Source organism: Rhipicephalus sanguineus, chromosome 1 (genome assembly GCF_013339695.2).
Source record: "Rhipicephalus sanguineus isolate Rsan-2018 chromosome 1, BIME_Rsan_1.4, whole genome shotgun sequence".
NCBI lineage: Eukaryota > Metazoa > Arthropoda > Arachnida > Ixodida > Ixodidae > Rhipicephalus > Rhipicephalus sanguineus.
This window is the reverse complement of record NC_051176.1, coordinates 183,522,411-183,535,453: the sequence shown is the minus strand read 5'-3', so window position 1 is coordinate 183,535,453 and position 13,043 is coordinate 183,522,411. Positions and strand designations below refer to the sequence as shown.

Genomic DNA, 13,043 nt, shown 5'->3' with positions numbered 1-13,043 from the left:
AATTTTAGTGTTTCAAAAGCAAAAGAAACCCTCGGTTGGGAACTTCTACACAAACGAGGGGAATATTTGAGGTTGAAACTTTTTCACATCGTATTATAATCGAACAGGTCTGGACCGCCGGCGATACTTTTGCAAACCGTATTACGTTTCACAGCGGCTGGGCCATACAAATAAGATGAAGGAAATAAGCTGCATGAATGAAGCATTTAAAATGTCTTTTTTTTCCCTGGACGATAGGCCAGTGGAATACGTTGCCTTCAGAAGTAGCATAAATTACTTCACATGATGTATTTTCAAGTTCACTGCAGGGTCTGCAGTAGTCTACTCGCGCGGTTGTGTAAGTACGAAACTGTATTACGAATCTACTTTAGATTGTGTATTCCCATGTGCCACTACGTAAGTGCACAAGCCTTTTTATTGTATTGTTCAAGTGTTAGCATCTGTATTCTGTATCGAAATATTGTATTCTCCCCCCCCCCCCCTCCACTGTAATGCCCTTGGGCGCTGTGGGTACTGCGATAAATAAATAAATGAATCAAGGGATAGCGCAGTCACAGATGATAAAGAAGTTCTGTTTGAAAAAAAGAACAAAATAACAAAGTTGGAGCAAGGAGCATGTACGTGTAGCTCTCAGGTAAATGCCGCGCTAAATATTAATTTTCGATAGTCGACTACGTACCTTCGGAATAATTTTAACGAAGCTGTCGACGTCCGGGTTCGTGCAGGTGTACTTGACACTTCGGTCAAGCTCCCTTAGGTACTCCCATCTTGCTTGCCACGTGGTATTTCTGCTGTCAAAGCCGCTTTCAGCAGATGCTGTGATGTTGCCGCCGTCCAGAAGTACAAGGTTCCAGTTTGAAGCACGTGGGGCCACGTACAGAAAGCGCCGCAGCCCCTCGTTTATTGACGCCATGATTTTCTACGTTGGGAGACAGGCGAGTGAAATGCAAGGGCGGAAAGCGTTTAACAGCGACATAGAGCTCATTCAGTAATACAGAAACTAATGTCTTTCATACACCGATATCCTACAACGTAGGGGCTGCAATTGACGGAATAGTAATATGCCAGCATTATAAGTAAAATCGTACGACCACATTTTTTCCCGTCGTGAGTGTATATCACAGTCTGAGCCTCCCTCCAGCGGCGCATATCCATTTATGAAATATCTGTCGCCTGTCACTTCTACTGAAGCCATTTGCCGTTTAAACACACTGTATGAAACGTGCTATTTATAATACCAAAACAGCATTTGATGGGTCAGAAAGCGGTCCGCAAGTGCACAATAAGGCAGACTGCAGCACTTAGTGGAAGTTCTAAGGAAACCTTACTGTTTAATAAGGCTTATTATATCGTAAAAATTAGTTCCCTACCATGGTAGTTCCAGTGGTGGTACTGATGACAAGCATGGACGACCTGAACCATAGCCTTTCCAGCGTACTTTACCAATCTTTTGCGTTACGCGTGAGACAGTGCATGGCAACATCGACAAATAAATGGTATATATGGGTCACCCCCGCGATTGTAACTCGTAAGAATGCAACAATAAAGTTGTCCCAACATATAGATGTCTAAGAAAATGTGCCCATTATAGTACTCTCTTCATTTCAACAGACCGCAAGCGTCCGTGACGAAACGAAGAGTTGCACGCTCCACGTGCGCGCAATTTTTTCAAATGTCCTTTTTACTTGTTTAGCGTTCAAAACCACCATATGCTACAAGTACTTGAGGTGAACATTGTGAAACCTAGTTTATTTCTAATATATATATTTTTTTTTCAGTATACTTAACATTTTCTAAAAAATTTCAGCTCTTCTTCAAAGCCGCATAGGAAGCCTTCCACGGGTTAGTGCAGTGATAGCATTGACGTTCCACGCTCATTTAAGCGAAATTAGATTATTACTGTAGTGCGTTCAGCTCACTTCGTGTGATCATTATTTTGAAAAACAAGCAATCATTCATGGCAATGGGGATGCAAGTGACATTTTAGTTCTGAACATTTGCAATTTCATTCAAATGAGCGAGCCAGCTTGCAAGGTAAGCCTCACTTTGCACCAGCGCCTTTTCCTAACTATATATGGGCAAGACCTTCCAGCTACATATTGTCGCCACTTACACTGTACACTGAATCCGTGGGATCAGGTGCGCAGGCTTGCACTACATAGAAGTAGCGATGTGTCCGTGGCTTGACGTAATCGAACAGAGTAGCCGGTTGCATGGATAGAGGCTGAATGCTGCAAAAAACAATTTTTCTTTTACTGCTGCTTTATTTAGTAATTTATGACACACTTCATCTTAAATGGCCCCTCACCAGCCTCTGAAAATACAAAAAAACGAGCGAGTTATTCTCTCCTGGCGTTTAATTGTCTTTCTTGCATACTTCGTGACGCAGGGACCGGGATTCGCGTGACGTCATTACGGTACATACTCTCGATTGGCCCATATACGCGAAATATCAGTTGTGCATTGTCTCCTGCACTGCTTTGCCATGCAGCCGTCCACCAGTTCTTTCTTGTCTCGCATGACTATCGTGCGCGATCAACTGATTTCACTTCATTTTGTGTGTTTCCGACTGCGCATTCGGAGATAACAGCGTGCAGCCGACAAGCGCGAAATCCTGATAGGCTCCACGCTTAGCGCTGTCATTGTACACGTGCTTTTAAGAAATAAGTGGCGAGGAGGAGATATCGCTTGTAGGAAAGGTAGTGAAGGCGAGAAAGGAACCACTGCCTCGTCTTTGAACTCGGGGTGGTGAGGGGCCCTTTAATATGATCGATTGTGGTCTTTATAAGAGCAACCATACATATTAGAAAAGAAAAGGTTAAGCAGACGGAGAGGGAAGCAGACAATACAAACGCCTCCTGTAAACTGAAAAGTCACGCAGTGGCGGAAAATAAAGGAAAGCTTATCTGCGCGTGCATACTAAAAAATGGCAGCGCCACTCGTCAATCCGGGGCACCGCACAGACCTGAGTGATAGGTGAGTACCGATTATCTGTACTGTCTGGAAATTTTGGGCTGCGCGCACAGGGAAACGAATGGTTAGATGGTGTACTTCGAATTAACAGTCGTTTATGGTCAGTTAATCTGTGATTATTACAACGGCTTATCTGCCCTACATGAAGCAACCACAGCTAAACGAAACATTATGTACTATATGCCCACATGAAATGCTGTGTACTGGTTGATGTGTTTTACGTTGAATTTGTCAGTACATCTGTTAATTGTTCACCTGCTCTTTCTTTCTTTGCGCGGTAGCGTGTGAATTCCCTTATTCACAGATGTGAGCACATCTTTAAACACGTATCAGCCGCCGCGGAGGCTCAGTGGTTACGGTGCTCAGCTGCTGACCAGAATGACGAGGGTTCGACCCTGGCCGCGGCGGTCGCATTCCGATGGAGACGAAATGCTAGAGACCCATGATTGTGCGATGTCAGCGCACTTTAAAGGGCCCCAGGTGGCCGAAATTATCCGCAGCTCTCCAATAATAATAATAATAATAATAATAATATCTGGGGTTTAACGTCCCAAAAACACGATATGATTATGAGAGACGCCGTAGTGGAGGGCTCCGGAAATTTCGACCACCTGGGGTTCTTTAACGTACAGCTAAATCTAAGTACACGGGCCTCAAACATTTTCGCCTCCATCGAAAATGCAGCCGCCGCGGCCGGGCTTCGATCCCGCGACCTTCGGGTCAGCAGTCGAGCGCCATAACCACTAGACCACCGTGGCGGGGCCCGGAGCTCTCCACTACAGCGTCCCTCGTGACCTGAGTCGGGTTGGACGTTAAACCCCATAAATCAACCTTAACCACGTATCTACTTCCTATTTGTGTCGTCATCCCATTGAAGTAATTCGGTAGTTACCGAGCGTGGAAAGCTTATGTATATATCTCGGGCTATATACTTGATTCAAGTAATCGAGTTCTTATTCTTTAAATGATTAGAAAAATAATAGATTGATAAGAAAAGTTCCAGCAGAACGCATCACACGATCGCTGTTGAAGTTAATGCTGTTCATACGGTTGGCAATAATGTCTAGAGTCGCACCGTATCACTGAAGACACCTTTATGTAACGTCTATAGTGGTCATTTTGAAATTTCCGCCGTGGTCCGCTGCTGATTACATATGCGCAAGGTTCGTTGTAAATAGTTCGGGCAATGTGCAATCGCCTCTTGCAAAGAGTGACCTAGAGCATCTTCAGATGCCACATAGGCTTTCAAAGAAACGTCGAACGGCGCCACTGCTCTTATCGCAACTGGGGGCATCCACGGCCACAACATTGCCGGCCCCACTTCCGCGCACACGCAGAGCTCTCGGATTGCATCTGTGGTGCGTCACAATGTAACTATTGCTGACTAGCAGTGCTCTGAGCCGAATGAGGAGCGCATGCGCGCACGTGTCCTTGCCGCCGCCGCTGGCAAATCCGGCGACGAACCGCCTTCGCGGGCAGCGTCTGCCCCCAGTAACGCATAGCTCAGCCGCGCGAGCGTTGCGCCCAAACTTGTGCTTGGGCTCCCTATAGAAAGCTTTAATAAATGCGGCCTCCCAACGGCAGCCAGTCTTTTACTGCTGGCACTGTATAATTGGGGTTCAGCATGGGAAAAGCACTGTGCTGCTGTGCTAATAGAACCGGTTTGGAGACTACCCGTCGGGCATAGGATTTTTTTTATTTTAAGATTGTTATGCTCTAGAGGTTAAACAGCAGCACACAAAAGTGGGGGTGACTTTGCAAATAACGGTAATTACAATAATAAAAACCTGTACATTCAGGTGCGATAAATTTTTGCACGTACTTTGGTGAATAGTCGGGAGAATCCCTGATGACTTCCCATACGCTGCGCGCCTTGCACATCGCGTTATGCTTTGTGGGAGCCCAATGGAGGTGGCTGTGGTTACCGCGGGCATCGCAGAATTTCTGCACCTATAACAGAGAGCATACACCCAACAAAAGCTGGTCAAGTACACGGTCCGGTCATCACTGTTACATCACTGATGTTAATCAGAACCTAGGTCGCAGGTTCGTTGGGCTCATTAATTTGCGTAAGTGTGCAGTGGATGTTTCAGAATAGGATCTTGGCTTGTACAAGCCCAAACGCAAACGAATCACATTCGAATATTCGCGTTGATCAACGCAAAGGAACTTCTGGGGTGGCTTGGGTACGCACGCTGTAATCGAAAAATAAGGTCCGGAACGCCAACGCGAAGAGTGCATGGTTAGCGTATGACGCACGCGCAGTGCCGACAACCCAAGGCGACTGGGTACGTAAAGTTCTGGATCCTTTTTCCTAAAGCTGTCTAATGACGTAAACACATCGTTGCCGCCATGTGTGAACACTATGGCATAGATGTCGCTTATGGCATAGATGTCGATTCGTCTTGCTCTCGATATATTACTGCGGCCCACTTGCGTCTATTATATATCTAGGTTTTATCGCCATCACTCTTGCATTAAGTGGTGCTTCCAAAGTGCATTTTTCTTTTTCAGGCGTGTTCTTTAAACGGCAACAGTGCGTGACAATTCGACAAGTGAAGTACAATCAGCTAAAGGTTAATAAAACAGAACGACAACCTTTTCACCCAACCATAGGCGTGCGCAGGTTTCTCCTACTTTTGGGGGGGGGGGGGGGGGCAAGTAAACAATGCTTGGAATGCAACATCAGGTATCCTCGGCCACCACTAGCGTCGAAAACCTGCATGGCCCTGCACTTTAAACAGTGACGGGACATGTCCGACTGAGTAAAGTCATGGGGTAGACCTGGCGCCCCCTGCCCCCTCCCCTTCCCCTTGCGCACGCTTATGCTTAGTACTGCCTCAATCACTGACACCATGCATCGTCCGTATTCTAAACGCAATAGACATCCGACAAGAAATACGTTTACTTTGGTGCAGAAATAGTAAACACGTCATCATAGATGTGACTGTTGCGAAACTGCTATCTAAAGGGCTATCTCACATTTAATGACGTATGCCGGTGTGTCAGTGCACCATTGTCGCAACCCCTAAAGCCTTGCGCCAAGCAAATCGCGAAAAGTGGAGAGACACGTACCTTTTGTATGCTTGACGTGAACATCAACGATGATGCCGGTTCGCTTGCAGACTGAAAAATCTGCTTCATGCCCACGTCCTTTTTCGAGCATTCCCATATGCCCTCCGTATTCAGATAAGGCCTGGAAAAAGAGACAAGTTCCTTTGTAGTTTGATTAGATTTTGAGTTGGAAAGGCCGTATATAGACTATAAGCCATGCTTCAAACACGTAAGGTATACTTTAAGCTACTCTACGATGTCCGAAAATGACTGTTGCTGCAGTTCGGTCCCTGTCAGAAAGCATCCGCCACGGCTGAATATCGATGCTGTTAGCTCAACATAAAACACCCCAAACGTTGAGGCGTCACAATACTTCAAGAATAATTTTTCACATAGACCAATAAGAAGTTATATAGAACCTTTACAGAAGTTGTCTAAGCATGCGTAAGCATTGACGCACCGTCCAAGGGGTCGCCCCCAAGAGGCCACATGCGCGACAACGTGTCGCCTATGGTGCGATGTGCAGTGCACCCGCATGTGTCCGCAGCTACGAGTGACGGCGTGACTTGTGGCATCACGTGTGGTGTGCAGCCACGTGTGCTACTGCGGTGTGCATGTTCCGAATGCCTTTTTAAACTGATTGTCTGATTAATCAACAGTTATTTTTACTCTTCCATAATGGTTACAATTGTTATGGCCCACCCCCAAATTTTCAAGTTGGCCCACTTTCCCAATTTTATGGCGCTAGCACCTAGCGACATTACGTTTCTCACGGTACACACCGGAATTCGACCCCAGCTAACCGGAAGTTGCGCGTTGGCTCGAATGTTGTGAAACCGCAATAAAAAGTAATAACTCACATAAAATGAAGGTAATAGTTCAAGTTAAGAGTCCTATAGGATACATATGATATTGGAGCATAACTTTAGTAAAGATAAGGGCCGATTGGCTGTCAGGATAATTAATAAAAATTAATTGAATGAGTTCATTGAAAGAGCAACCGCTTTCTTGTGGGTATGTGACATCAAGGTGACACATACCAACATGTTTTATTAAACAAAAGCTGTCCTGTCTGCTTCTCCGTTCTCCTTTCGTCTGTGTGCTGGTGCGCCTCGAAATATCCTGTTTAAGGCTGTTGCGTATTTAACCTATTTGTTGAATTTATTGGACAACATTTTTCTGCACGACTTCACTCTTTTTCTTTTTTTTTTTTCTACCGCGTACTGACTGTCTGGCTGGGCGAAATGGTTTTGGAGTAGTATTGTATATGCTTTCGTCAGTGAAAACTAAAAGTCTGTCTGTCTTTCCTGCCATCATATGGAAAAGCGCGATTCCGGAGCAAATTCAACTATATGAAGAAATAGAGGTAAGGCCGATTACGTTTTTAGTACCTTGAATTGTGCTACGAGAGAGGCCCAGAGCCACTGCGAGGTACTGACTTTGTTCGTGTGACTGTTGGCCTCTTTCGAAGTACAACGTCAATCCCACTTGCTTTTTATTCCTCCCACGCATTTACTACCGTGCAGTGACATTCGTCGTGTAGCAGCCGGTGGGACGCCAGAAAGATCCGTCGTAGAAGCACCACTGCGGCCTGGAGCCGAACGCCGTCTCTTCAAAAACCCCATAGCGAAACTGGGCCCAGCTACGAACGAGCGAGGACGCCGCCGCATCTGGAAAAAGTTTCAAGAGATAAATTGCACAGAATCGCGCAAGGCTGGGGCAGAGCAGGGCTGGTCGGCACTCGGCTGGTCCTGGCTTGACCAGGCACACGTGCATTCACACGCCAACGCACGAAGTGTTCACGTGATCGCATTGTAAACCACGAGCATTGGCTAAGTATCGATCGGGTTCGATTGGGAATCGCTTGCCGGTAACAGCACCAAGTAGGTTGATTACCTTAATTAGCCTAATTTGCATATTCGAGGCTTGGTCTCGATTAGCTAGTATCCCAAATCAACATGGTCTTAACTGTAGCTTAATTAGGATAATTAGCTTAATTGACTCAATTTTCATATTCGAGGTTTTGGTCTCGATTAGCTTGCATCCCAAGTCAACATAGGCTTAATTAGCTAATTAGAGAATTAGCACTAACTAGGCTCAGTCTTAATCTTAATTAGGCTTAGCTCGGCTCATCTGGCCAAGCTCCGCATAACTGGGTACACCAGAATCTCTACTCGGCTTAATGAGAAATAATTAGGCTGTGACTTAATTACCTTAAGTATGTTCATATAATTATGTATTACCATGCTCAACTAGGCTTAACTATAGGCTTGGCCATGATCAACTTGGCTTAACTAGGCACAGCTATGCTTAACCTGGCTTGACGTGGCCGCGCCGGCATAATGAGGACCATTTCTTGTCTACATCGCGAAACGGACAAACGGTGGGCATAACAGCTCTGCTGTAAAAAAAATCGATGTAATACATTTTAACCTTGACTCCAAACATGCATGCACGTGTTTATTGCCGCAGATGTATCTGTTGTCGAAGCCAGTTGCCGGTACAGGGTCGTACAGAAACTACAAAACAATATTGGAGAAGATAACGAAGAAAAGATTTGTTTCACTTCCAGTTGCTGTTGTCTCTAAACAGTGTAAACACGCGTCCATGGTCCAACGATGTTACAAATAAACATGCATATGTCATTGGCAACTGTCAGTTACGTACACACGCTCGGTATCATACCACGGTTGTTTGTACAGACCGCGGCACGGACTTGTCGGCATTTATTACTCAAAGAGGGAAAAAGAGTGATGGAGAGACAGAGAGACAGTAAAACATTTCAGAAAATAATGAGAAGGGGCAAGAATTTCTGTGATGTATGGATATGAATAAGCAGTGTAAATTCACCCTGCATTTGAGAAGGACAAGCCAATTGTGGCAGTCAGACTGATCTGACAGTGGCAAAAAGTGTTAGACGCTGGCCAGTCACATTGTTCGAAAGCTGCGTGTGCACCCGGATTGCAATTCTGCAATTCTGCAAAAATTTTGCAATTCCCTCCAAAATTTACTTCGAAAAAATTGGATATATAACGCAAATACATGCTACGTTAGGCAAAATGACAAATGTTCTACTTGTCATACATTTCAAGTTGCATCTTTCTGCGATTGCCTGGTACCATCGGCAGGCCATGACGCTAGCAAATACGATATACACGCTATGCTTGCCTGAAGCTCAATACACATAGTCTTCGATGTTTATCTGACAGTAACTTTATCAACAACGTTATGCTAGCTGCGCAAAATCCGTCTGCCCAGGAAGTTTATGCTGTTCGGCATAGACAATTTTCTTGATAAACTAGTCATTTTTTAATTATTTTCCTTTTGCTGGTCACGGTTATGGCATACGTTTGTATATTTGGAACGTAAAGATTACTTTGTGGGATTTCTTAGAGAGCTTTTGTTTCGAGATTTCGATAACCATATTTGCCAGTCACACAGGTCATTTGGTATTCAGGACTGCGAATCTCAGCGCAACATCAATCCCCCATTGTGACATAGCTTATTGCATGTGGTGTATTGTTTGCAAAGCTTCGGCGTTCTGATTATTCTGGCGAAAAGAAGCAACGACTAACTTTCTCTATTTCCCACGGCTTGACGTCGTGTTGAGATCCAGGCTCCCGAATGAGCTGACTGATTGTCGAATTTTATGTTAAATATCCTGGCAACAAAAGCACTCCAGCAGAATCAAACAAAGTCATCTTTGAATATAATCGTTTTGATGTTTCGAGTATAAACGTATACCATAATTGTGGTAAAAAAAGAGTTAATTGTGAAGCTTTCTCTTTGTTTGTGCGCGAACATTTCACAAGAATTGTTTCCGCCAAAGCGCATAAACCGCCTGTACAAAAAAAAAAAATCTAATCCGATAGAACCGTTCTTAAAGGGACCCTGCTACATTTTTTCAGCATGGTCAGAAGACGCTGCCGATCGTTAGTCGAGGCTCCTGAGAACGCGTGAGCCAAACAATATAGCGCAGCACGCCACCTTGAATTTGCAATTAATTATCAAAGTCAGCTAGAAATCGCTCGCTCTTCTCTCGACGATTGGTGCCACAAACCCAAATGACCGCGCCATAAACACAAAGTCCACGGCCATTAGGTGATGTGAGCATTGTGAGCTGCATAGTTACCGCGGCTGCCGCGGGATGCCGCGACGTGCCCGCGCGCTCGCTCGCGATCACGCTGAAAGTAAGCCGCGCGTTCGAAGAAAAAAAAGAAAAGAAAAGAAAGTTCTCAAGGTCATGACGCGCACTGACGAACGGACGTAGCTTCTTGCCCCCTTTTCATCACCCCCCCTCCCCACCCCTGCGTACGTTTCAGCGCGCTCGCTGTTACGAAATGAGAGAAAAGGAGCGCTTAAAGCGTGCAACAAACCCCTGTAACTCCGCTGTACTTGACCAGTACATGTGATGTTGAACATATTACAAGGAATGCAGCTGCAGCACGCAGCGCTTGCAAACGAGTGTCTTCCTGAGCTTGGCCATACTGTGCACAGTCACGATAGAATCGCTGGGCACTATTCCGATCATTAAGCGATATTTTGCTAGGATTCTGTTCGTCCAATTATATAAACTTTTATCCGTCCCGGCTGGTTGCCCGTTTTCGCTATAGCTTAGCCGCTGTCTTTCACTCTAGCGAATGACGATGACTAGAATAATGGAAAAGGAAAATAACCGCAAGAAAGAACAATCACCTGCGTTGTTTTACGGCAACATGTAGAAGGTGGCTCTACAACAGCTTTACGGCCATGCGTGCCATGAATAGGGTTAATATCATTATCTTCTTTTTTGTTTATTTTTTGCAATCTGGACATCGCACCAGAAATCAAATAGCGTGCACGCGTGCTGCATGTAACATTTCTGCCCCGCCGCGTCACGACAAAAGAGAGAAAAAATATGTTCACTGATGTCATGATATTAAAATTTTTGTTCGTGATGGTGTAGTACATGTTTCAGGAGAACCCACATCATGTGCAGTTTATGGGTGTCCAGTGCTACTGGTGCAAAATCAAGGTGTTGAGCTTATAGAGTAGTATCTCACCAATGTCCACGGATGCATCGAGTGCGCTCACAGGTAGCGCTACGAGGTCGCCCCGTTCGCCGCAGCCTCTGCTTTGTCGAGCCTTGCACTTGCTGCCTTGCTTGGTGAGAACGATGTGAGCATCGTTGAAAAGCTCCCAGGTGGCGTCTTGCAACAGCAGGTTCCGAGGAGTCTCCATCTCGGGTGGCACGACCACACGTACGCCTCTGAAGTACCACAGGCCGTCGGATGCTTGGAGAAGCTTGCCTGACGCACGGCGAAGCAGCCTCTGAGGAATCCAAGGCATAAAAAGAAAAATGAATTGCAAAAGATATATAGAAAGCGGTGATTGCAGGCCGAGCAGCTTGCAAAAGCTTGTCGAGGGTTGTATTCAATAACATTATTTATAACATTATTTTAACTGAGCCCCTAATTTGCTTAGTCAGGTTACATTAGCACTGGTCATTAGAGTCCTGATTAAGCTCAAATTCTGAAATTATAAAAAGCTCTGCCACATGTTTATCAACAAGAATGATGGTATGCTCAGTGAGCGGGTAAATGATGGAAATCATAAGATATTTTAATTTATTATTAACGTTGATCTCTAAGTGATGGACTGGGCAATATTGACATTTAGTTTCTATCTATCTATCTATCTATCTATCTATCTATCTATCTATCTATCTATCTATCTATCTATCTATCTATCTATCTATCTATCTATCTATCTATCTATCTATCTATCTATCTATCTATCTATCTATCTATCTATCTATCTATCTATCTATCCGCCTACGTCTGGGCGCTCTCCTGGTCGTCTCCATAACTTCTAATATACCAAAATTGGCATAGTAGGAGATCATTGTATGACGAACCCGATTGACTGGCCATGATTTGAATAACGCAAAACGCCTGCCGCGCACGTCATGAAACCCGTTCCCTCAGTCACGTGAGCCCCATACCAGCATATCACAGTTCATGTTATGCGGGTATGTGCCACAGGTGATTCACAGTCTCAATCAACACAGTAACCACAAACATGCACATTGAAACTCAAGGCAAGTGATGGAGCTGAAGGCAGAACTACCCTGGAAGACCCTCGACTGTTATCCACTCGTCCACGTGGCCCGCCAGGATGATGCAGTGTTCTCTTCACTTCTTATGGGGCTGGGCGATGGCCTCATGCTGACCGAGTATAACGTCAGATTGATTGGCAGCCGCTTTACGATACGCAATAAAGCCGCCGCTAAGTGCCCTGACGGTATACGGCTATACTACAGCAATGCGGATATCGACCGCTATAACGCACCTTGCCTCGACGCTGCGGAGAACGTGTTATGTCATCCCGCATGCGATAACATAACTGGCTATAAGAACGAGCAGATACACAGGGATGCCCTGATCAAGGTGGCCAAGATGAACGCAAGCGACATGGGTGGCCTGCCGGCCTCAATTTGCCTGAGCATCGGCAAGCCGTACATGATCGACGTAACAACGACGTACAACGACGTAAGCGACTGCCTCGTTAATGGAAACATGGGCACCTTGTCATACGCCGAGCGTGACGAACACGGCAACCTCGTGCGACTGTGGCTTGAATTTCCAACGTCCACGGTGGGCATTGTCCTCCCAGCCAGGACGAAGCACATCACTACCGCACATCCCTCAATAGAATTGAAATGGGTGCCCGTGGTAATGCGAACCACCACAACCACGACATACGCCAGAAAAATATCTCGCGTAAGAGGACACAGTTTCCCCGTGCTCAAGCAAACGCCATAACTATACATAAGTCACAAAAGGCCACATACGCCCACGTGGTCTACGGATACGATAAGCGCCAACCACTGAACTTAGTCTACGTAGCACTTTCCAGGGCTACCAGCCTCGACGTCCTATACCTCACCGACGCAAAAGGTGACTTCAGGTTGCGACATGTCGCCGGCGCTATCGACAGACAGCCTGTCGACGACATGACCCGGCTAGCAAACAGGC

General features: G+C 45.6%; 1 protein-coding gene across 2 annotated transcripts in view; it reads right to left on the bottom strand.

Moving 5' to 3' along the window:
* Nucleotides 1–13,043, bottom strand: part of LOC119403548 (uncharacterized) — a 61,350-nt gene that overhangs the window by 37,128 nt on the left and 11,179 nt on the right. For both annotated transcript variants that reach the window (XM_037670479.2, XM_049418126.1), the window contains exons 2-7: nt 11,070–11,337; nt 7,547–7,697; nt 6,049–6,169; nt 4,796–4,923; nt 2,114–2,231; nt 680–919 (exon numbers count right to left, since the gene is read on the bottom strand). In XM_037670479.2, the coding sequence (XP_037526407.1) occupies nt 680–919; nt 2,114–2,231; nt 4,796–4,923; nt 6,049–6,169; nt 7,547–7,697; nt 11,070–11,337 (1,026 nt within the window). The remainder of the gene's footprint in view (nt 1–679; nt 920–2,113; nt 2,232–4,795; nt 4,924–6,048; nt 6,170–7,546; nt 7,698–11,069; nt 11,338–13,043) is intronic.